Consider the following 27,177-nt stretch of genomic DNA (forward strand, 5'->3'; position numbering starts at 1 on the left):
CTGAGACATTTTTTTTTACTAAAATTAATTTGTTTTTGATCATGTAATAGTTTGCTATACTGTGTTAGAAATAAATGTTAATGTTAGAGGACATTTAGTCTATAGAATGTCTATTATTGTGGACATTTAGTCTGTATAATGTCTATTATTGTGGACATTTAGTCTATATAATGTCTGTTATTGTGAACATTTAGTCTATATATTGTCTATTATTGTGGACATTTAGTCTATATAATGTCTGTTATTGTGGACATTTAGTCTATAGAATGTCTATTATTGTGGACATTTAGTCTATATAATGTCTGTTATTGTGGACATTTAGTCTATAGAATGTCTATTATTGTGAACATTTAGTCTATATATTGTCTATTATTGTGGACATTTAGTCTATATAATGTCTGTTATTGTGGACATTTAGTCTATATAATGTCTATTATTGTGGACATTTAGTCTGTATAATGTCTATTATTGTGGACATTTAGTCTATAGAATGTCTATTATTGTGGACATTTAGTCTATATAATGTCTATTATTGTGGACATTTAGTCTATATAATGTCTATTATTGTGGACATTTAGTCTGTATAATGTCTATTATTGTGGACATTTAGTCTGTATAATGTCTATTATTGTGGACATTTAGTCTGTATAATGTCTATTATTGTGGACATTTAGTCTGTATAATGTCTATTATTGTGGACATTTAGTCTGTATAATGTCTGTTATTGTGGACATTTAGACTGTATAATGTCTATTATTGTGGACATTTAGTCTGTATAATGTCTATTATTGTGGACATTTAGTCTATATAATGTCTATTCTTGTGGACAGAGGCAGTAAATCCAGGTGTAGGTTAAAGGTCAGGATCTGTCCAGTCAGTCCAGCTGGGATTTACAAGGAGGACAATTAATACTGAACAAACTAGAACTGAAACTATGAATGATGAAAGAGCTGCAGCATCTGAAACTGACCACAGTGAACATGTGACACAAACACAACCACAGTGCTGCAGTTCGTCTGGTATGGATTGGGATTGGCTCTGTCAACTCAACATAGATTTGTTATTATTTATTTATTTATTTTTTTTAATCAATTACTAGAAATTCCAGGCGACCCCACTTGAATTCCAGGTCCTGACCCCAAGGTTGAAAACCACTGCATGATCCCAGAATGATGAAAGTTCAGGACATAACCAAAGTCTGCACGATTTACACTGACATCTCCATATTCTCTCCAACAAGGTGGAACTCTGGACACATATTTAGTTGTCATTTTAGGTGCTATGAAAAATCAAATTATATTTTTCCAGCAATGTTCCCTCCGACAAACTTCTGATGAAACTATTTTTCATTTAAAAACCAAACCAAACTGAGGCGATGGGCGGTTCTGGTCCGTCCATCCAACAGACGACTAAAGCTACCGGCTCAAGACTTTCACTCCAGGTTTGTGGGCGCTTATAGATCCCACTGGGGACGTTCTATTGAAATCAGACTATTGAACAATGGATTTTCTAAAAGGAGCGCATTGACCGTGGAGCTGCAGTCCACTAAATCCATGCTGATATTGAATAGGGTCTATAGATACTGGGAAGAGAAATTCTATTAGGTCCAACTCAGCAGCCGCCTCCCCTAGAGAGTCCAATCAATCTACACTGTGTGTGTGTGTGTGTGTGTGTGTGTGTGTGTGTGTGTGTGTGTGTGTGTGTGTGTGTGTGTTGGTGTCAGGATGTGAAAAAACACATGGAGCGTCAGGGTGATTCAACAAGCACTTCAAACCACCAGACCGAAGGCATCCGTGCACACGCTCGTGCACACGCTCGTGCACACGCTCGTGCACACGCCTCAGACCCACTCAGGCCTCCTTTGACATGGATGTGAAGGGATCCTGCCAGATGAACGACGACGGAGAAAGCTGCCGAGGTGCCGGACGTGAGAAAGTCATGCTCGATGCACCGTAAAGACCACACGCTAGCAGTGAGTCACCGCGAGGTGAGTGGGGGGAGGAGGGGTGGGGGTGGGGGGAGGAGGGGTGGGGGTGGGGGTGGGGGGGGTCAAGACGAGCAATGGAACATGGGTTTGTGCATGTGGATTCCAGAGTTCCTCATGTGTCTGTATGAGCAGAAAGAAACCAAAAAGGACAAACGTCCAAGAAACACAAGGTAATAATGACAGAAGACAAGACAGAGGGACAAAACAAATATAAGACAGAAGGACAAAATAGACAGAGGACAGAAGGACAAAACAGACAGAAGACAGAAGGACAAAACAAATATAAGACAGAAGGACAAAACAGACAGAAGACAGAAGGACAAAACAGACAGAAGACAGAAGGACAAAACAAATATAAGACAGAAGGACAAAACAGACAGAAGACAGAAGGACAAAACAAATATAAGACAGAAGGACAAAACAGACAGAGGACAGAAGGACAAAACAAATATAAGACAGAAGGACAAAATAGACAGAGGACAGAAGGACAAAACAAATATAAGACAGAAGGACAAAACAGACAGAAGACAGAAGGACAAAACAGACAGAGGACAGAAGGACAAAACAAATATAAGACAGAAGGACAAAACAGACAGAAGACAGAAGGACAAAACAAATATAAGACAGAAGGACAAAACAGACAGAGGACAGAAGGACAAAACAAATATAAGACAGAAGGACAAAACAGACAGAAGGACAAAACAGACAGAGGACAGAAGGACAAAACAAATATAAGACAGAAGGACAAAACAGACAGAAGACAGAAGGACAAAACAAATATAAGACAGAAGGACAAAACAGACAGAGGACAGAAGGACAAAACAAATATAAGACAGAAGGACAAAACAGACAGAAGGACAAAACAGACAGAGGACAGAAGGACAAAACAAATATAAGACAGAAGGACAAAACAGACAGAGGACAGAAGGACAAAACAGACAGAGGACAGAAGGACAAAACAAATACAAGACAGAAGGACAAAACAAATACAAGACAGAAGGACAAAACAAATATAAGACAGAAGGACAAAACAGACAGAAGACAGAAGGACAAAACAGACAGAGGACAGAAGGACAAAACAAATATAAGACAGAAGGACAAAACAGACAGAGGACAGAAGGACAAAACAAATATAAGACAGAAGGACAAAACAGACAGAGGACAGAAGGACAAAACAGACAGAGGACAGAAGGACAAAACAAATATAAGACAGAAGGACAAAACAAATATAAGACAGAAGGACAAAACAGACAGAGGACAGAAGGACAAAACAAATATAAGACAGAAGGACAAAACAAATATAAGACAGAAGGACAAAACAAATATAAGACAGAAGGACAAAACAAATATAAGACAGAAGGACAAAACAAATATAAGACAGAAGGACAAAACAAATATAAGACAGACAGAGGGACAAGGTTTAAGGAAAAAAAAAACAAAAGCCCGTCCAAGAATGTGACACCGTACCTACATTTATAAATCGTTACAAGGTTCTACAGAGCTGTGTGTGTGTGTGTGTGTGACTTAAGTGTATATCCGTGCTTTTGTGTGTATCAATAAAATATGTATGTGCACTCGTGTGAAGATTTGTAAAGATGTGTGGAAGTGTTAAAGGGCCTTCTGTCGGTGCGTTCACTGTACGTCTGTTAAAGGCCTTCTGTCGGTGCGTCACTGTACGTCCGTTAAAGTGCCTTCTGTCGGTGCGTTCACTGTACGTCCGTTAAAGGGCCTTCTGTCGGTGCGTTCACTGTACGTCCGTTAAAGGGCCTTCTGTCGGTGCGTTCACTGTACGTCTGTTAAAGGGCCTTCTGTCGGTGCGTTCACTGTACGTCCGTTAAAGTGCCTTCTGTCGGTGCGTTCACTGTACGTCCGTTAAAGGGCCTTCTGTCGGTGCGTTCACTGTACGTCCGTTTAAAGTGCCTTCTGTCGGTGCGTTCACTGTACGTCCGTTAAAGTGCCTTCTGTCGGTGCGTTCACTGTACGTCCGTTAAAGGGCCTTCTGTCGGTGCGTTCACTGTACGTCCGTTAAAGTGCCTTCTGTCGGTGCGTTCACTGTACGTCCGTTAAAGTGCCTTCTGTCGGTGCGTTCACTGTACGTCTGTTAAAGTGCCTTCTGTCGGTGCGTTCACTGTACGTCCGTTAAAGGGCCTTCTGTCGGTGCGTTCACTGTACGTCCGTTAAAGGGCCTTCTGTCGGTGCGTTCACTGTACGTCCGTTAAAGGGCCTTCTGTCGGTGCGTTCACTGTACGTCCGTTAAAGGGCCTTCTGTCGGTGTTTCACTGTACGTCCGTTAAAGTGCCTTCTGTCGTGCGTCACTGTACGTCCGTTAAAGGGCCTTCTGTCGGTGCGTTCACTGTACTCCGTTAAAGTGCCTTCTGTCGGTGCGTTCACTGTACGTCCGTTAAAGTGCCTTCTGTCGGTGCGTTCACTGTACGTCCGTTAAAGGGCCTTCTGTCGGTGCGTTCACTGTACTCCGTTAAAGGGCCTTCTGTCTGCGTTCACTGTACGTCCGTTAAAGTGCCTTCTGTCGGTGCGTTCACTGTACGTCCGTTAAAGGGCCTTCTGTCGGTGGGTTCACTGTACGTCCGTTAAAGTGCCTTCTGTCGGTGCGTTCACTGTACGTCCGTTAAAGGGCCTTCTGTCGGTGCGTTCACTGTACGTCCGTTAAAGGGCCTTCTGTCGGTGCGTTCACTGTACGTCCGTTAAAGGGCCTTCTGTCGGTGCGTTCACTGTACGTCCGTTAAAGTGCCTTCTGTCGGTGCGTTCACTGTACGTCCGTTAAAGGGCCTTCTGTCGGTGCGTTCACTGTACGTCCGTTAAAGTGCCGTCTGTCGGTGCGTTCACTGTACGTCCGTTAAAGGGCCTTCTGTCGGTGCGTTCACTGTACGTCCGTTAAAGGGCCTTCTGTCGGTGCGTTCACTGTACGTCCGTTAAAGGGCCTTCTGTCGGTGCGTTCACTGTACGTCCGTTAAAGTGCCTTCTGTCGGTGCGTTCACTGTACGTCCGTTAAAGGGCCTTCTGTCGGTGGGTTCACTGTACGTCCGTTTAAAGTGCCTTCTGTCGGTGCGTTCACTGTACGTCCGTTTAAAGGGCCTTCTGTCGGTGCGTTCACTGTACGTCCGTTAAAGTGCCTTCTGTCGGTGCGTTCACTGTACGTCCGTTAAAGTGCCTTCTGTCGGTGCGTTCACTGTACGTCCGTTAAAGGGCCTTCTGTCGGTGGGTTCACTGTACGTCCGTTTAAAGTGCCTTCTGTCGGTGCGTTCACTGTACGTCCGTTAAAGTGCCTTCTGTCGGTACGTTCACTGTACGTCCGTTAAAGTGCCTTCTGTCGGTGCGTTCACTGTACGTCTGTTAAAGGGCCTTCTGTCGGTGCGTTCACTGTACGTCTGTTAAAGGGCCTTCTGTCGGTGCGTTCACTGTACGTCCGTTAAAGGGCCTTCTGTCGGTGCGTTCACTGTACGTCCGTTAAAGTGCCTTCTGTCGGTGCGTTCACTGTACGTCTGTACTGTGTGGAAGCTCAGATCAAAAATACATGATGTTGACAGTAAACAAACATATTTATAGATCAGAGCAGGACAAAGGGATTCAGTGAAAATAGATTAAGAAAAAAAGTAAATACACTGAGAAGAATGAGCATAAGAACCACCAGACGGTCCAGATACATATCCTGCTCTGTTGACCTCAGCTGAACACTGAGGACATGTTTAATATACATCCTTATTTAAGCTACACTATATATCCAACAGTATTCCCTCTCCTGCTTTGACTCCCATATGAATGTCAGGTCCATCCCATTCCTAGTCTATGGGTTTAGTCTGACGTGGCTCCACCCTTTGCAGCTCTAACAGCTTCAACTCTTCTGGGAAGGCTGTCCACAAGGTTTAGGAGTGTGTTCATGGGAATTCTGGACCGTTCTTCCAGAAGCGCATTTGTGAGGTCCCACACTGATGTTGGACAGAAGGCCTGGCTCTCAGTCTGCGCTCTAATTCATCCAAAGGTGTTCTATGGGGTTGAGGTCAGGACTGTGTGCAGGCCAGTCCAGTTCATCCACACCAGACTCTGTCCTCCATGTCCAAATGGACCTTGCTTTGTGCACTGGTGCACAGTCATGTTGGAAGAGGAAGGGGCCGGCTCCAAACTGTTCCCACAAAGTTGGGAGCGTGGAATTGTCCCAAATGTCTTGTTCTGCTGAAGCATTCCCAGTTCCTTTCACTGAACTTTCTTCTAATCAGCTGACAGCTGACTGTGGAATATTTAGGAGCCAGGAAAGTTCACCACTGGATTTGTGTCACAGGTGGCATCCTATCACAGTTCCACGCTGAATTCACTGAGCTCCTGAGAGAGACCCATTCTGTCCCAAATGTTGTAAAAGCAGTCTGCATGCCTAGGGCTGGATTTAATCCACCTGTGGACATGGAAGGGACTGGAACAGCTGAGTCTGATGACTGGGATGGAGGAGACAAGACTTTTGGAAATATAGTGTATGAACATTATAATGTGTTCAGTACCTGTATTGTTCTTTTTTTGTCTTTTTATGGTGATGCCTTATCGCAGATAAACTATAATAAAAATAGGAAACTGTTCCCAAATCTGCTGCCATCTTACTAGAGCATGATTCTCAACTGGTGGGTCACCACGAAAAAATGGGGGTCAGAGCTGTTTTCAGTGGGTTTCAGTGGGTTTCAGTGGGTTTCAGTGGGTCACAGGCCTTTGTTTGGGCCAAAAATAATAATGTTAAGAAAGCACTCCTGTACTTTATAACCCCGACCCCCAAAGGGGAGCCAAGGGGTACTGGCTTTTTGTTTTTGTTTTTTTTTAAACTCTTTTTATTGAAATTAGAACAATGACAATATGAAAAAGTCACATATAATATCCAATCTAAGTGTGTCAGAACAAGAACACGACACCAGCACTCACATGTACGCATAAACAAAAAAACACTAAAGGGGAGGAGGGGGTCTGCCCACCTGAATATTAAAGTCTATAAAGGGTTAGGGGTATGGGTGTGCTTCAGTTTTTCTGTTTGTGTGGCACTAAACTATTGGCTGAATTCAGACCTAACTGGGTTTGTACCAGTGACGCAGACTAGATGTGGTTACATTTGAGGAAAAGTGGGTCAAATTCACACTGTGCTGGGGCGCCCAGAAGTGGGCCTAAACATGACAGATTCATGGGGGGGCATTTGTGTGGGGCCCGTCCAGCAGTGGAGGGGGTCCAGTGGATATGGGGTAGAAGCCGTGGACATTTCATGTAAGATCCAGTATAGAGAAAATAGAGGCGCAGGAGGCGGAGTCAGACGTGAAAGCAGGTGAAGTTTCACTTTGGTTTTCACACCAGCGTAAATGACATCATGTATGGACTGGACCTGCTGCTGCTGCAAAAACCAACATGAGCCACCGACGAGAACACAGCAACAGCCTGGAGGACACTATCAGCACATACATGCTTAGTTTAGTTTAGTTTAGTTTAGTTTAGTTTAGTTTAGTTATTTATTTATTTATTTATTTTATTTATAGGAGAAGCATCTTTTGCCAAATGGGGGATCAGACGTGTGGAAAGGATGACAAAAGAAACACGTGTGTGTGTGTGTGTGTTAGTGTGTGTTAGTGTGTTAGTGTGTGTTAGTGTGTGTTAGTGTGTGTTAGTGTGTTAGTGTGTGTTTACCTGTAGTATCTGGCATCGGTCTGAGGAACAGTCAATGTTCTGGCAGGGCTGGTACATTCCCAGTGTGTGTGTGTGTTAGTGTGTGTTAGTGTGTTAGTGTGTGTTAGTGTGTGTTAGTGTGTTAGTGTGTGTTTACCTGTAGTATCTGGCATCGGTCTGAGGAACAGTCAATGTTCTGGCAGGGCTGGTACATTCCCAGTGTGTGTGTGTGTTAGTGTGTGTTAGTGTGTGTTAGTGTGTTAGTGTGTTAGTGTTAGTGTGTTAGTGTGTGTTAGTGTGTTAGTGTGTGTTTACCTGTAGTATCTGGCATCGGTCTGAGGAACAGTCGATGTTCTGGCAGGGCTGGTACATTCCCAGGGTCATGCAGTTCAACAGGATCACCATCATACTGACGCGCTCGAACCATGTGGAGGCACAGGTTAAGGACAACAGCTGATGGAAGGACACAACACTGCAGCAGCCAACAGGAGGACACCTTATATACCCAACTAGTGTAAAACATACTCACATTTAACAGGAAGTACTAGAATCCCCACATGCTTCGTGTAGGTCATGTTTAAACCAGTGCATTTGAACCCTTCAACCCCTGAACACCCACCAGGAACAGAAGAATCTACTGATGGAAAACTTTTAACCTCTAATCTGATCTATCCTGTTCAATAATTCAGGTAAAATTCAGCTTCTCAGCTTTTCATCGACATCAGTTATGACCTGTGTGGACCTTCACTGTTGTTGAGACTTCTTTTATGTTCAGTTCATAATATATTTTGCTCACAATCTCATTTTTTCACCACTTTTTTCTGTTTTGATATAATAACCTGGGAATTGAATCTGAGCTTTTATGAACATCTACATGATCAGTGAATTAAATATAAGAAAATGCTTGATTTACGCTGAAAAATGCAAAATACAGAGGATAATATTATAATAAATACACAGCAACCTTGATTTGAAGCAGACAGAATTCCCACAGAAATGCTAAATACTGTCCATGTTTCAACCTCCCAACAAACAGATGGGCTGTGAGTGGGCAAAACACACACACAAATACACATTAACACATTCATAATAACAAATTTTGCTCAAAAACTAATTTTTTCCCTAATTTTTTTTCTGTTTTGATAAAATAACCTTTGAATTAAATCTGAGCTTTTATGAACATCTACATGATCAGTAAATGAAAACAGGAAAATACCTGATTTAAACTGAAAAATGCAAAATGCAGAGTATAATATGCTAATAATAAATGGTGGTAAATCACTTACAAAAGGTTAAATATAGAGTAAAGTGTCTTTGGAAGTCTGCACATATGTAATTCTGGGTCTTTAAGGGTTACAGTGAGGATTATCATTCATCTGCAGCAGCGTTAACACGACTAAAGCAATGAAATGACGCTAGAAACAAGCTGTCACTGTCACAACGGGGAAAAGAGAGGACTCAAATGCTCGGTACTGACGGGAAAAAAAAAAAAGTTTATTTAACAAAAATATGAAAAAACCAGACAACGAAAAAACCTAACATGAAAACTACGGCAGAGTCCAGAAAAAGAAACATACAAAACCTGTATCAGAGTCCGTGGATGAATATGAACAAATGTCCGGGCTATGGAAAGGAGGTAAGGAGAAATGACCAGCGCTGCATGGCTGCAAACCAAAGCCCTTAAATAGGCTGAAGGTAATTGGCTGCAGCCACGCAGCGCCTGCAGGTGAATCTGATGGATGATAATGAAAAGGAGGAGCTGAGGGTCACACAGGCACAGGTCCTGACAGTCACACTACTACTAGAAGCACTCGAGAGCGCAGACCTCCGCCAAGGCTGATCAGTGCCCCCCCCCCCCACCCCGTGGGCCCCCCCACCCCCGATCACTGCCAAAATTTAATCATTTCTTCCTTATCCCATTTCCAACAAACCCTGAAAATTTCATCCAAATCTGTCTATAACTTTTTGAGTTATGTTGCACACTAACGAACAGACAAACAAACAAACAAACAAACAAACAAACAGACAAACAAACAAACCCTGGCAAAAACATAACCTCCTTGGCGGAGGTAACTATTGGGATGTGTTCAACCCTACCTCTGAGACGCAGTATTACATGTGTTCAAATCTGTGCAGATATGAATGGAACATGAACACATGTAGTGGAACTATATGGAGCCTATGAAACATTTATCTGTTGAACTGTGTCACTGCCCAGTGGTATTTTCATTTATGTAAACCTACACAGAGCTGCATTAGGAAGCACAATGAACTGGACACGCAGTAATGAAGGCTTTACACCAGTGGGGCTCACACTTTTTACAGTGGACTACCCCTGAAAGAACTTTTTTTATCCAAGTACCCCCAACTCTCACTTCAGCATTTTGGACTGAAAAAAAAAAGAGGCCAAATTAGTTCCTGTGTCAAAGGTGTCTGTTTCTATTTACAGAACACATCCTCCTGACCCAGCATTTGTGTCCTCTGTAGGGGACAAACGTTGGACAGTTTTACTCTAAAAAGGCTGTCCATTGCAAAAGACATTCAATTACAAACAAAAAACAAATAAACAAACAAATAAATAAATAAGAATTATTTGTATCTGAAAAAACTTGCATATGCAGTTTCCAATCAAGACAATTGTTAATGTAAAAAAGCTGAAAATGGTCATTCTCCTGGGTCTCAGGAGGATATTTAACTGTATATACAAAAAAATGAAAAAAAAATGTAGTTAAATTTTGTGTAAAATATAAACTGAAAGCGCCCTCTTTCACTGATGAGAAAAATAAATAAACTGGTTTTAAATGAACCTTTCATCAACAAAAAATAAAGACTTATCTACTCAAATAACTGATTCTGAGTAATCTAAACTATAAATGTTCTTCAAATGTGACCAAAGCTTCAACAAGATGAGTGTCTGTAAAACTATAGTAGAATGTATGTAGTGTGGGTTATATTCAGCTTCATTCAGTCTGTATTTTGTGTTCAGTAGATGAGGACTTATTAAAGTAGGATTCCCAAAAACACTCCAGTACCTCCTGCTTTCTACGTTCTACAGGTTTGGACTGCAGTGCAGTCTGGTCCCACACTGTGACTTTCACTGCTCACCATCACCCACCGGCCGGTTCTGTGAGGGATTAAAAAATACAACAAACGAGAGGACGTCTGTTTGTCCCAGCGCTACACCTGCTCCTTTCTGAGCAGAGGTGAACGCAGCCAGCAGGACCCGCAACACCAAGAGTAGGCCTGGAGGAGCCCAGGAGGTCCAGTCCACCCTGGAGGAGCCCAGGAGGTCCAGTCCACCCTGGAGGAGCCCAGGAGGTCCAGTCCACCCGGAGGAGCCCAGGAGGTCCAGTCCACCCTGGAGGAGCCCAGGAGGTCCAGTCCACCCTGAGGAGCCCAGGAGGTCCAGTCCACCCTGGGCCCAGGAGGTCCAGTCCACCCTGGGGGAGCCCAGGAGGTCCAGTCCACCCTGGGGCCCAGGAGGTCCAGTCCACCCTGGGGCCCAGGAGGTCCAGTCCACCCTGGGGGAGCCCAGGAGGTCCAGTCCACCCTGGGGGAGCCCAGGAGGTCCAGTCCACCCTGAGGAGCCCAGGAGGTCCAGTCCACCCTGGGGCCCAGGAGGTCCAGTCCACCCTGGAGGAGCCCAGGAGGTCCAGTCCACCCTGGAGGAGCCCAGGAGGTCCAGTCCACCCTGGGGGAGCCCAGGAGGTCCAGTCCACCCTGGGGGCCAGGAGGTCCAGTCCACCCTGGAGGACCCAGGAGGTCCAGTCCACCCTGGGGCCCAGGAGGTCCAGTCCACCCTGAGAGCCCAGGAGGTCCAGTCCACCCTGGGGCCCAGGAGTCCAGTCCACCCTGGGGAGCCCAGAGGTCCAGTCCACCCTGGAGGAGCCCAGGAGGTCCAGTCCACCCTGGGGCCCAGGAGGTCCAGTCCACCCTGGGGGACCCAGGTCCAGTCCACCCTGGAGGAGCCCAGGAGGTCCAGTCCACCCTGGGGCCCAGGAGGTCCAGTCCACCCTGGAGGAGCCCAGGAGGTCCAGTCCACCCTGGAGGAGCCCAGGAGGTCCAGTCCACCCTGGGCCCAGGAGGTCCAGTCCCCCTGGAGGAGCCCAGGAGGTCCAGTCCACCCTGGAGGAGCCCAGGAGGTCCAGTCCACCCGGGGCCCAGGAGGTCCAGTCCACCCTGGGGAGCCCAGGAGGTCCAGTCCACCCTGGAGGAGCCCAGGAGGTCCAGTCCACCCTGGAGGAGCCCAGGAGTCCAGTCCACCCTGGGGCCCAGGAGGTCCAGTCCACCCTGGAGGAGCCCAGGAGGTCCAGTCCACCCTGGAGGAGCCCAGGAGGTCCAGTCCACCCTGGGGCCCAGGATCCAGTCCACCCTGGAGGAGCCCAGGAGGTCCAGTCCACCCTGGAGAGCCCAGGAGGTCCAGTCCACCCTGGGGCCCAGGAGGTCCATCCACCCTGGGGAGCCCAGAGGTCCAGTCCACCCTGGAGGAGCCCAGGAGGTCCAGTCCACACCTGGAGGAGCCCAGGAGTCCATCCACCCTGGGGCCCAGGAGGTCCAGTCCCCCTGGGGCCCAGGAGGTCCAGTCCACCCTGGGGCCCAGGAGGTCCAGTCCACCCTGGGGCCCTACGGTGCTGGTGTTCCTGCGCAGCAGAAAACTCAACCCTCAGGACAGAAGAGGACTGACCAGAGTGAGCGACAGTGGGACGGTCATTGTCAGAGTAGAACACCACCAGGTTTAACCACAAACCTGAACGTCCACCACCCATGTGGACGCTCAGAGGCTCCGTAGTTACCGTGGAACACCACCATCTTCTACAACATCGATTCACCAGTAAACGATTAAAATGAAATCAAAAAACAATTAACTGGCAAAAATTGCCAAATCAAATGAACCAAAGTGAAAAATAAATCAACAAAATCATAATAATATAATAAGGAACATGAACAAAATGAGCCACAACTGAACAAACTGAAGGAAAAAATGAATGCAAACATTTAACAAAACACATAAAATAAGAAATAAAATGAATAAAAAGGAACAAAATCATAAGTGAGATAAATAAAATAAATAAAAAAATAAGATAAAATACAAAAATTAAGTAACATGAATAAATAAAAAAATTATTAAAATTAAATAAAAAATGAATAAATTGAGTAAAAATGCCAAATTAACCAATAAAATGAACCAAAGTGAATATTAAATCCACAAAAAAAAAAAAAATAATAATAATAATAATAATAAGGAACATGAACAAAATGAGCCCCAAACTGAACAAAACTGAAGGAAAAGTGAAAACAGATAAAATAAGAAGTCAATGAATAATAAAGAACAAAATCATAAGTGTGTCTGTGGAAACACCGTCATCTTCTACAGCAGTGATTCCCCAGTAAAACCAGTACAAAGAGCTGGATCAGAGACAGTGGATGGACACACTGGGTTATGTTCACTTATTGACAAACAGGTACTTTTCTGAAAAAGTCACATTTTCTTCAGTTTTCTCTGTTTTTAATATAATAACCTTCAACTTTAATCTCTTCTATGAACATCTACATAATCAGTAATTAAATACAGGAAAATATCTGATTTCCACGGATAAAATACAGAAGACAGAGGATAACATTAGAATAATGCACCTGAGCTCAGATGTGAAGCAGACAGAATTCCCCTGAAATGGTTCAGCCCTGTGTTGTGTTTGTCTTTGCCCTGTTTCAACCTCCAACAAAGACATGGAACTACAGTGGAAAATCACAGCGTGGATAAAGATAGGCTGTGAGTGGGCAAAACACATGCACAAATACACACACACACACACACCGACACGTGCACACAAACACCCACTCCTCAACACACACAAATGTACGCAACTATAGGCGCGTGCACGTGCAAACGTGCGCGCTCACACTCATCACCTACACGTGAGCACATTCACACGCTCACAAACACACCTTTAACTGCGCACATTAGCGCCGGCTTTCAATGAAAGCTGTGTACGTTCATCTGCGGCAGCAGAAGGGGGGGTAGAGGGAGATGTTCAGCCGTTAGGGAGCAGTGTGGAAAACCAACGCTCTCCGGATGTTCCTCAGCTGAACACGGTGAAGGGGAAGATCTGCACACCAACACGTCTGCATCCGACCTCAGACAGCACCGCCCACAGCCCACACTGAAGAACACACTGGAGGAGGCACCTCTAACTGGGACGGACCAGGGTCACACTCCTTCTATTTCAGGTTCCACATTCAGCCCAGTCTGACCCAAAGTGGACCAGACCACCAGACCGAGCATAGCAGAGCAGAGCAGCCAACAATAACAGAATAACATCGAAATAATGTACAACACGCCACATAAGGAAGTAAAAACACCTGTCACTACGAAAAAAGTCAGAATAGAAGAGAATAAAGTCAGAATAGAATGAGAATAAAGTCAGAATAGAATGAAATAAAGTCAGAATAGAATGAGAATAAAGGCAGAATAGAATGAAATAAGGCAGAATAGAATGAGAATAAAGGCAGAATAGAATGAGAATAAAGGCAAATAGAATGAGAAAAAGTCAGAATAGAATGAGAATAAAGGCAGAATAGAATGAGAATAAAGTCAGAATAGAATGAAATAAAGTCAGAATAGAATGAGAATAAAGGCAGAATAGAATAAAGGCAGAATAGAATGAGAATAAAGGCAGAATAGAATGAGAATAAGGCAGAATAGAATGAGAATAAAGTCAGAATAGAATGAGAATAAAGGCAGAATAGAATGAGAATAAAGCAGAATAGAATGAGAATAAAGTCAGAATAGAATGAGAATAAAGTCAATAGAATGAGAATAAAGGCAGAATAGAATGAGAATAAAGTCAGAATAGAATGAGAATAAATCAGAATAGAATGAGAATAAAGCAGAATAGAATGAGAATAAAGTTGCAGTTTAAAAAAAAAAAAGTCATTATTCAACCAAAATAACACCTCACTAGTGAGAACAGCCCTGTGCAGAGCACAGGTCACAACCCGCTGGCTGTATTTTCACAGACTGCCATGAAGTAATAAAGGCCTTTGATTTGGACACAATCCCACTGTGTGCTGTGGAATATCTGTGGAAATGTGGCATGCTTCGGCAGATTTTTTTGGACTCTAATGAACCAAAATAATGTTGTACTTTTATGAGTCGTAATATTTCAAGAATAAAGCCACAATATTCCCAGAATACAAACAGGTGGGAAAAATAAATAATTTATGAAATAAAGTCGTACCCGCTCATCTCATGGAGAACGTGGAACCTTCTGTGAGGGCGTTCGTCTGGGCCAACAGACGTGAAAGCTGATGTTTGTGACTGAAAACTCTGTTGAATTAATTTTCAAACTATTACAACTAATCTCATAAAAGCACATTATTTTCGTTAAAAAATGCCTTTTTTAAACTATGACTCTATTTCTTTGGCAGCTCCACTTCCAAATGCATGTCGACTAATTTCTGATTAGGCCCTGGTGACGTACCGGCTCTGAATGTAAACACATGGTTAGTTTATGGTGGAGTAGACGTGAAACTGTCCACTGTGAGGGAAGAGATTCAGCTGAGGAATGACAGAAAGACTTACAGATTCATGATACTGACGATATGACTGAGGTTTGGCAGATCTGATGAAAAACTGGAGACAAAAGTCATGTGTTCTTCAGTTTTCTCTGTTTCTAACGTAACAACCTTCAAATGTATTCTGAGCTTTAATGAACATGATCAGTGAATTAAATATAAGAAAATACAGGATTTTTAATGTACAAATGCAAACTACAGAGGATAATATTGTAATAAATGGTGATAAATCACTTAGGAAGGTTCAAAGAGGTGAACTCGCCCAGCTCTGTCTTCATGGGTTAAAGGTATTCATGAAGGCATTCGGGCTGTTTGGAATGTTCCACTGACTTCTGACTGGACTGATGTGAGTCTAATGAGTCCTTGGCAGGAAAACCCTTCATAAAGGCAGAAGAAAGCTTCCTGTTTGTTTTGTCAGGTTACAGTGACCTTTGACCCACAGAACAGAAGCAGTTCACCTTGAATCTGAGTGTTTGAGCCCAATTATAGAAAATTCATCAGACTGTGGCAGACACGTCCTGTTCTGAAGAGTGGAAACGCTGCACGTATTTAAGAATATCACACACATGGTTCAGTGGATTAACCCATAAAAACCCACTGAGACTTTTATGGCACTTCCCAAAGGAATTTTTCTCTCAATTTAACCTTTCCTAAGTGGTTTATCACCATTTATTATACTCTTATCTTCTGAATTTAGCATTTTTCCTGGGAAAATCATCTGTGTTCCTATGTTTAATTGATCGATCCTGTAGACGTTCATAAAAGCTCAGAGTAAATTCAAAGGTTATTGAATCAAAACAGAAAAAAATGAAGAAAAGGAGACTTTTTTTCAATGAAATCTGTCCTGAACTGAACATAAGCCCAGTGTGTTCTGCCGTCACTGATCCAACTGCATGGGTTTGACTGGAGAATCAGCGCTGTAGAAGATGACAGTGTTTCCACGGTAACTACGGAGCCTCTGAAAGTCCAAATGGGTCATATCTGATGACCATGAAAAGCTGAAGAACTGTATTTGACAGCAGTTATTGACATGTACTGATAGGATTAGTGGGTCAGCAGGTGTTAAACAGTTCAGATCAGCAGATGGTGGTGGCTGTTTGGGTCTGTAAGGGTTACAGACTAATCTCATTAACACTGACGCGTGGATAATATTCAGATTCTTGTGTTGGATAGTTTTGTTTAGGGATGCACATATATATCAGTGGTGTCTGCTGCTAAACAAACAAACAAACAAACAAACAAACAAACAAAAACAAACAATAATGCTCCTAAATCCAGTTCAAAACAACCTCAGTCAAAGCTGACACGAACCACAGCACCGATAGTGAGGATGATGTCAGAATAACAGTTTTCCTCTTGTGATTCAGATCCATTTCTACAGAAGAGGATGAGGGCCACGGGAAAAAAATGTAAATATATATATTCTGAGAAAAGAGTCAGAATTCTGACATTAAAGTGAGACTTCTAAGAAAAAAAGTCTGAATTCTGCCTTTTTTCCCTCAGAATTCTGACTTTAATCTCAGAGCAATAATTAAAAAAAAAAATTAAACAGAATTATGAGAAAAAGGTCAGAGTTCTGGGATTAAAGTCAGAATTCTGCGAGAAAAAAAGGTCTAAATTCTGCCTTTTTTTTCGCAGAATTCTGAGTTTTAATCTCAGAACAATATTTAAAAAAATATTTAAGAGTCAGAATTCTGAGAATAAAGTCCGAGTTCTGTCTTTAATCTCAGAATCATAAATCAAAAATATTGGACCTATTTTTCTTTTCCAGTGGCCCTAATCCTCTTCCGTACATTTCTGCCTAAATTAACATCTTTAACTCTTTCGGTGCCAGACAGTTAAGGGGCTAATAAGCCTTAAAAGTGCCACAGAATTTGGCCGTTCTTCAGTATTCCGCGTCGTTTTTATAATCGAAGTCTGAATCGTCATCAGAACTCATTTTCTAGCAGATGGGACTGTTTTGACAGATCGCTGTGTTTACGGTATTACTACAAAATGGCCATCTAATTTGCATATGATTTCATTCATAAATTCATTCATAAAATTTCCCAAGCAGAAAACGAAACGCGAGCTCTTCCTTGGTCAAAAACCGCTCGGTAACATCCGACCGATTGCTACTTAGATTCAAAACGCACTGGACGCAACCGATTCATTACTGATCGTAATTTGCAAGAAGATTGAAAGAACGTCATCGAATGTGAGAAGAAATGGGGGTGGATTTTTTTGTACACAAATATGGCGATCAAATAAGCCGATCTGATCGGCCCGTGGCACTTTAAAGGTTGTATTCGTAAAGCCGATTTAATCGGCCCATGGCACTGAAAGAGTTAAATAGTTCTTCTTCTTTATGCATTTTTAAACTGTGCTCTCCTGCGCCCCCTATAGACCACCTACCACTGTTCGTCAGTATGGGCCATGTTGACTGATGTCAGGTTTACCAAATATGGAATGACTTCTCGTGTCATCTCGCGATAATAAATAAACAAATCATCGCATTTGTGATTTAATGGAAAAACCGACATTACACACTTCTGTTTTTTCCACATTTAGTAAATATCGGTAATGTTTTGCACATACATATTCTCCTGAGACCCAGCAATGCATTTTTGTCTTCTGTAGTGGACAAGAGTTTCACAGCTTTACTTAAAAAAAGTCAACCGGTAAGGATATTCTATATTTTTCATAACCTTCACCAAGTGAAACGGCAGAGGTTCTGTTTTCATCGAGGTTTGTCTGTTTGTGTTAGCAAGATAACTCAAAAAGTTATGGAGGGATTTTCAGGAAATACTGACACTGGCACAAGGAACAAATGATTACATTTTGGTGGTGATCCGGGGGGGGGGGGGGGGGGGGGTGATCTGCTTTGGCAGAGGTCTGCGCTCTCTGAGCGCTTTCTAGTTTTTCTTTTATCTGCACATCATAAACAGCAAGAGGAAAAAAAAAACAAAACAAACATTCAAACAACTGACATCATTGTGCAGGAGAGAAGCCGAAAAAGAAAAAAATTCCATATGATATAACTGAAATAATATTTAAAGTAAATATAATAGAAATACAAATCAATTACAAATCATCAAATACATATATGTCAGTGGTTCCAACCTTTTTTGGTTCATGACCCCATTTTAACTTCAGAAATTTCTGATGACCCCAGACATTCAAAACAGACCATTTCTTTGCTCAAATTAATTTGTTTTTGGTCATGTAATAGTTTGTTATACTATGTTTCAAATAAACGTTAGTTTTAGAGGACATTTAGTCTATATAATGTCTCTTATTGTGGACATTTAGTCTATATAATGTCTCTTATTGTGGACATTTAGTCTATATAATGTCTCTTATTGTGGACATTTAGTCTATATAATGTCTCTTATTGTGGACATTTAGTCTATATAATGTCTATAATTGTGGACATTTAGTCTGTATAATGTCTGTTATTGTGGACATTTAGTCTATATAATGTCTCTTATTGTGGACATTTAGTCTATATAATGTCTCTTATTGTGGACATTTAGTCTATATAATGTCTGTTATTGTGGATATTTAGTCTATATAATGTCTATTATTGTGGACATTTAGTCTATATAATGTCTGTTATTGTGGACATTTAGTCTATACAATATCTATTATTGTGGACATTTAGTCTATAGAATGTCTATTATTGTGGACATTTAGTCTATATAATGTCTGTTATTGGATATTTAGTCTATATAATGTCTGTTATTGTGGACATTTAGTCTGTATAATGTCTGTTATTGTGGACATTTAGTCTATATAATGTCTATAATTGTGGACATTTAGTCTATATAATGTCTATATTGTGGACATTTAGTCTGTATAATGTCTATTATTGTGGACATTTAGTCTATATAATGTCTATTATTGTGGACATTTAGTCTGTATAATGTCTGTTATTGTGGACATTTAGTCTGTATAATGTCTGTTATTGTGGACATTTGGTCTATATAATGTCTATTATTGTGGACATTTAGTCTATATAATGTCTATAATTGTGGACATTTAGTCTGTATAATGTCTATAATTGTGGACATTTAGTCTGTATAATGTCTATAATTGTGGACATTTAGTCTGTATAATGTCTGTTATTGCGGACATTTAGTCTATATAATGTCTATAATTGTGGACATTTAGTCTGTATAATGTCTATTATTGTGGACATTTAGTCTATATAATGTCTGTTATTGTGGACATTTAGTCTATATAATGTCTATAATTGTGGACATTTAGTCTGTATAATGTCTGTTATTGTGGACATTTAGTCTATATAATGTCTGTTATTGTGGACATTTAGTCTATATAATGTCTATAATTGTGGACATTTAGTCTGTATAATGTCTGTTATTGTGGACATTTAGTCATATAATGTCTATAATTGTGGACATTTAGTCTATATAATGTCTATATGTGGACATTTAGTCTGTATAATGTCTATAATTGTGGACATTTAGTCTGTATAATATCTATTGTGGACATTTAGTCTATATAATGTCTATAATTGTGGACATTTAGTCTGTATAATGTCTGTTATTGTGGACATTTAGTCTATATAATGTCTATAATTGTGGACATTTAGTCTATAATGTCTATAATTGTGGACATTTAGTCTATATAATGTCTATAATTGTGGACATTTAGTCTGTATAATGTCTGTTTGTGGACATTTAGTCTATATAATGTCTATAATTGTGGACATTTAGTCTATATAATGTCTATAATTGTGGACATTTAGTCTATATAATGTCTATAATTGTGGACATTTAGTCTATATAATGTCTATAATTGTGGACATTTAGTCTATAATGTCTGTTATTGTGGACATTTAGTCTATATAATGTCTATAATTGTGGACATTTAGTGTATAATGTCTGTTATTGGCATTTAGTCTGTATAATGTCTGTTATTGTGGACATTTGTCTATATAATGTCTATTATTGTGGACATTTAGTCTATATAATGTCTATATTGTGGACATTTAGTCTGTATAATGTCTATTGTGGACATTTAGTCTGTATAATGTCTATAATTGTGGACATTTAGTCTGTATAATGTCTGTTATTGTGGACATTTAGTCGTATAATGTCTTAATTGTGGACATTTAGTCTATAATGTCTATATTGTGGACATTTAGTCTATATAATGTCTATAATTGTGGACATTTAGTCTATATAATGTCTATAATTGTGGACATTTAGTCTGTATAATGTCTGTATTGTGGACATTTAGTCTATATAATGTCTATAATTGTGGACATTTAGTCTGTATAATGTCTATTATTGTGGACATTTAGTCTATAATGTCTATTGTGGACATTTAGTCTGTATATATCTATAATTGTGGACATTTAGTCTATATAATGTCTATATATTGTGGACATTTAGTCTGTATAATGTCTGTTATTGTGGACATTTAGTCTATATAATGTCTATAATTGTGGACATTTAGTCTATAATGTCTATAATTGTGGACATTTAGTCTATAAATGTCTATAATTGTGGACATTTAGTCTGTATAATGTCTGTTATTGTGGACATTTAGTCTATATAATGTCTATAATTGTGGACATTTAGTCTATATAATGTCTATAATTGTGGACATTTAGTCTATATAATGTCTATAATTGTGGACATTTAGTCTATATAATGTCTATAATTGTGGACATTTAGTCTGTATAATGTCTGTTATTGTGGACATTTAGTCTATATAATGTCTATTATTGTGGACATTTAGTCTGTATAATGTCTGTTATTGTGGACATTTAGTCTGTATAATGTCTGTTATTGTGGACATTTGGTCTATATGTCTATTATTGTGGACATTTAGTCTATATAATGTCTATAATTGTGGACATTTAGTCTGTATAATGTCTATAATTGTGGACATTTAGTCTGTATAATGTCTATAATTGTGGACATTTAGTCTGTATAATGTCTTTGTGTGGACATTTAGTCTGTATAATGTCTATAATTGTGGACATTTAGTCTATATATGTCTATAATTGTGGACATTTAGTCTGTATAATGTCTATTATTGTGGACATTTAGTCTATATATGTCTGTTATTGTGGACATTTAGTCTATATAATGTCTATAATTGTGGACATTTAGTCTGTATAATGTCTGTTATTGTGGACATTTAGTCTATAGTCTGTTATTGTGGACATTTAGTCTATATAATGTCTATAATTGTGGACATTTAGTCTGTATAATGTCTATAATTGTGGACATTTAGTCTATATATGTCTATATTGTGGACATTTAGTCTGTATAATGTCTGTTATTGTGGACATTTAGTCTATATAATGTCTATAATTGTGGACATTTAGTCTATATAATGTCTATATTGTGGACATTTAGTCTATATAATGTCTATAATTGTGGACATTTAGTCTATTAATGTCTATAATTGTGGACATTTAGTCTGTATAATGTCTGTTATTGTGGACATTTAGTCTATATAATGTCTATATTTGTGGACATTTAGTCTATAATGTCTTATTGTGGACATTTAGTCTGTATAATGTCTGTTATTGTGGACATTTGTCTATATAATGTCTATATTGTGGACATTTAGTCTATATTGTCTATAATTGTGGACATTTAGTCTGTATAATGTCTATAATTGTGGACATTTAGTCTGTATAATGTCTATAATTGTGGACATTTAGTCTATATGTCTATTTGTGGACATTTAGTCTGTATAATGTCTATATTGTGGACATTTAGTCTATATAATGTCTGTTATTGTGGACATTTAGTCTATATAATGTCTATAATTGTGGACATTTAGTCTGTATAATGTCTATTACTGTGGACATTTAGTCTATATAATGTCTGTATTGTGGACATTTAGTCTATATAATGTCTATAATGTGGACATTTAGTCTGTATAATGTCTATTACTGTGGACATTTAGTCATATAATGTCTATATTGTGGACATTTAGTCTATATAATATCTATAATTGTGGACATTTAGTCTATATAATGTCTATAATTGTGGACATTTAGTCTGTATAATGTCTGTTATTGTGGACATTTAGTCTATATAATGTCTATAATTGTGGACATTTAGTCTGTATAATGTCTATTATTGTGGACATTTAGACTAAATGTCTATAATTGTGGACATTTAGTCTGTATAATGTCTATAATTGTGGACATTTAGTCTATATAATGTCTATAATTGTGGACATTTAGTCTGTATAATGTCTGTTATTGTGGACATTTAGTCTATATAATGTCTATAATTGTGGACATTTAGTCTATATAATGTCTATAATTGTGGACATTTAGTCTATAATGTCTATAATTGTGGACATTTAGTCTATATAATGTCTATAATTGTGGACATTTAGTCTGTATAATGTCTGTATTGTGGACATTTAGTCTATATAATGTCTATAATTGTGACATTTAGTCTATATGTCTATAATTGTGGACATTTAGTCTATATAATGTCTATATTGTGGACATTTAGTCTATATAATGTCTATAATGTGGACATTTAGTCTGTATAATGTCTGTTATTGTGGACATTTAGTCTATATAATGTCTATAATTGTGGACATTTAGTCTATATAATCTATTATGTGGACATTTAGTCTATATAATGTCTATAATTGTGGACATTTAGTCTATAAATATCTATTTTGTGGACATTTAGTCTATATAAGTCTATAATTGTGGACATTTAGTCTATATAATGTCTATAATTGTGGACATTTAGTCTATATAATGTCTATAATTGTGGACATTTAGTCTGTATAATGTCTGTTATTGTGGACATTTAGTCTATATAATGTCTATATTGTGGACATTTAGTCTGTATAATGTCTGTTATTGTGGACATTTAGTCTATATAATGTCTGTTATTGTGGACATTTAGTCTATATAATGTCTATAATTGTGGACATTTAGTCTGTATAATGTCTATAATTGTGGACATTTAGTCTATATAATGTCTATAATGTGGACATTTAGTCTGTATAATGTCTGTTATTGTGGACATTTTCTATAATGTCTATAATTGTGGACATTTAGTCTATATAATGTCTATAATTGTGGACATTTAGTCTATATAATGTCTATAATTGTGGACATTTAGTCTATATAATGTCTATAATTGTGGACATTTAGTCTGTATAATGTCTGTTATTGTGGACATTTAGTCTATATAATGTCTATTATTGTGGACATTTAGTCTGTATAATGTCTATTATGTGGACATTTAGTCTGTATAATGTCTGTTATTGTGGACATTTGTCTATATAATGTCTATTATTGTGGACATTTAGTCTATAATCTATATTGTGGACATTTAGTCTGTATAATGTCTATAATTGTGGACATTTAGTCTGTATAATGTCTATAATTGTGGACATTTAGTCTGTATAATGTCTATTTGTGGACATTTAGTCTATATAATTCTATAATGTGGACATTTAGTCTGTATAATGTCTATTATTGTGGACATTTAGTCTATATAATGTCTGTTATTGTGGACATTTAGTCTATATAATGTCTATATTGTGGACATTTAGTCTGTATAATGTCTGTTATTGTGGACATTTAGTCTATATAATGTCTGTTATTGTGGACATTTAGTCTATATAATGTCTATTTGGACATTTAGTCTGTATAATGTCTATTACTGTGGACATTTAGTCATATAATGTCTATATTGTGGACATTTAGTCTATATAATATCTATAATTGTGGACATTTAGTCTATATAATGTCTATAATTGTGGACATTTAGTCTGTATAATGTCTTTATTGTGGACATTTAGTCTATATAATGTCTATAATGTGGACATTTAGTCTGTATAATGTCTATTTTGGACATTTAGTCTGTATAATGTCTATAATGTGGACATTTAGTCTGTATAATATCTATAATTGTGGACATTAGTCTATATAATGTCTATAATTGTGGACATTTAGTCTGTATAATGTCTGTTATTGTGGACATTTAGTCTATATAATGTCTATAATTGTGGACATTTAGTCTATATAATGTCTATAATTGTGGACATTTAGTCTATATAATGTCTATAATTGTGGACATTTAGTCTATATAATGTCATAATTGTGGACATTTAGTCTGTATAATGTCTGTTATTGTGGACATTTAGTCTATATAATGTCTATAATTGGGACATTTAGTCTATATAATGTCTATAATTGTGGACATTTAGTCTATATAATGTCTAAATTGTGGACATTTAGTCTATATAATGTCTATAATTGTGGACATTTAGTCTGTATAATGTCTGTATTGTGGACATTTAGTCTATATAATGTCTGTTATTGTGGACATTTAGTCTATATAATGTCTGTTATTGTGGACATTTAGTCTGTATAATGTCTGTTATTGTGGACATTTAGTCTGTATAATGTCTGTTATTGTGGACATTTAGTCTATATAATCTATAATTGTGGACATTTAGTCTATATAATGTCTATAATTGTGGACAGAGGCAGTAAATGCAGGTGTAGATTACACGGTCAGCAATTCCAGTCAGTCCAGCTGGGATTACAAGGAGGACAATGATACTGAACAAACAAGGAAGTTTGAATGAATAAATACACACTGGCCACAATGAACATTTGAAATAGGAGCAGAAGCACAGTGCTTCAGTTTCAGCCTCAGAGTTTGTCATGTCTTTTATGGACTGTGATTGTCTTTGTCAACTCAACACATATTTTATTAGTAAGTTGTTGTTTTTTTGTTTTTTTCATCAGTTATAAATTTCAGGTGACCCCATTTGAATACAGGTGACCCCACGTGGGGTCCTGACCCCAAGGTTAAAAACACTGATATATCTCTAAATGTTTTTTAAATGTATCTGAAAACAAAACTGTTGCATGATGATGTTCCCATTGAAGGCTCTTATTTCATGTGAACTGGTGCCAGTGTTTCGTCCCTGGTGACAGGAGGGTACGTCCCACACAAAGCCACTCGTGTCAGTGTGAACATGCCTGGGTCTTTTTCCTGTTAATGTGTGGAATGCACTTGAAGTGGACGTCTGCTTTATTAATGATAATGAAACCCCATGAATAGTTGAGTCCAGCGGTTCCAGCGGTGCCGCTCCTCAGGCAGGTCCACACTGCAGGCTATCGCACACAGACGCACACTTCCACCACATCAGCTGTTTTCTGCTGCTCGCCTTTTCTTAATGAGGACACCGATATCATCCGCAGGTGTCACCGGCTCATGCTTAGAGCCTCCAGGCTGCGTGGCCGTGAACACACCACCTTCTCCTGGCAGATCCAGCGCTTTAATGTGAGAAGCGTGGCTGGGTAAAACTGCAGGTCAGCGCTTTGGCATTCCTCCAGTCTAAGTAATGATGACAGCCTTTGGGCTAATGCTCCCAGGATTATCTGGGGTTATTTCCACTGTCAAATGCATTCTTTAAAAAACAGGCTTTTTGCCAGTGCCCGGCCTTCCGGTCGAGCTCCTCGTGCATGCTGCCCCTACATGAGCTGTCTGTAACAATGCACCCGTGTCTATCTGTCTCCCTCTACTTCTGAAAAATGAGTTAATTATCAGGTGCCTTCGAGGAGGCTCTGGATTTTTTTCCATTCTTTTGGGTTTTCCTCTCACACACACTCTGCACGTCAACACAGTGAGCTGGAATTCAAAGCACAAGGCTCTATTACAGGCCGCTCTAAGAAGATTAACTCCGAAATATTTCACACAATCATTTCACCTCCAGAATAGTTCAACTTTTAGTTTTAACAGCGGCTGCTCGCAGACAGAATAGGGTACAGATTCTTTCTTTTTTTCCTTCCTGTTCTGCTTCACATTCACCCAGCAGCTGTCACTTAATAGAGCAGACATCCAGGAACACCTGCAGAACTGGGATGTGCTGTAGGCCACACACAACACCATTAAAACAGTTACAAGTCCGTTCTGATTCATGTGGGTTTTGATTTGAGCAAAAAGGTCATGTGTAGGTTTAAGGATAAACCAAGGTTTTAACCCTTAAAAACCCAAACATCCACCTCCGACCACAACCACCTACTGATCTGAACTGTTTAACACCTGCTCATCCACTAATCCTATCAATACCTGTCAATACCTGCTGTCAAATACAGTTCTTCATCTTTTCATGGTCATCAGATATGACCCATTTGGACGTTCAGATGCTCTAGTTACCGTGGAAACACCGTCATCTTCTACAGCACTGATTGACCGGTAAAACCCATGGAGTTGAATTAATGACAGTGGATGGACACACGGGGTTATGTATGTTACATAATAAATAAAATTAACAAAAATTAATAAAACGTGTACAAAACAATAAATAACAGAGAAAAAATTTGACTAAAATAAAGTAAAAAAAGAATAAAGTACACAACAAAATGAACAAAAACAGCCAAAGTCATCAATACAATTAACAGAATATATAATAATAATTAATCAAGAAAATAAAATATGACCAAAGAAATCAAATATTGGGTCCAAAACTAGGACCCAAATCTGGACATTAAATGTGCCTAGGTGTCTGCATTAGCTGTGTAAACATGTGTAAATGCTCTTCTACAGACTCTAAATACAGACACTGTGTTCAGTGTGTGGATCCCAGTGGTTTTTCTAATCCACATGTGGGTTGTTCATCAGTCTCAGTCCATTCCAGGTTTGGGGTGGAACCTATCGTGTCCACTTGTGTTACATACAGAACCTGTACATTTAAATGCATATAAATCATGACCGATTTTTCAACAGTGGTCCTTTTTGTCAACACTCTGCCTTGCATGATTAGTTCAATTCCCAAAATGCACCTGTGAGAGAATAAAGAATATAACAAAAAAATAGTCGTGCGTAACTTTTGTGTCCTTTTGACCGTGTTACATGCGGATTTTTTATTAAAAATCGTGTAAAATAATATAAAATGTGTTTTATCTGAAACTAGTTCCTCTTTTATCTCAGTAAGTTTTATTTTTCAAA

General features: G+C 39.2%; 1 protein-coding gene across 1 annotated transcript in view; it reads right to left on the minus strand.

Moving 5' to 3' along the window:
* Positions 1-8,053, minus strand: part of LOC115428136 (voltage-dependent T-type calcium channel subunit alpha-1I-like) — a 432,180-nt gene extending 424,127 nt beyond the window's left edge. The window contains 1 exon segment of the mRNA XM_030146986.1: positions 7,946-8,053. Coding sequence (XP_030002846.1) covers positions 7,946-8,038 — 93 coding nt within the window. The 5' untranslated portion in view covers positions 8,039-8,053.
* Between the last annotated feature and the right edge of the window lie 19,124 nt (positions 8,054-27,177).

This window comes from Sphaeramia orbicularis, chromosome 1 (assembly GCF_902148855.1).
Source record: "Sphaeramia orbicularis chromosome 1, fSphaOr1.1, whole genome shotgun sequence".
NCBI lineage: Eukaryota > Metazoa > Chordata > Actinopteri > Kurtiformes > Apogonidae > Sphaeramia > Sphaeramia orbicularis.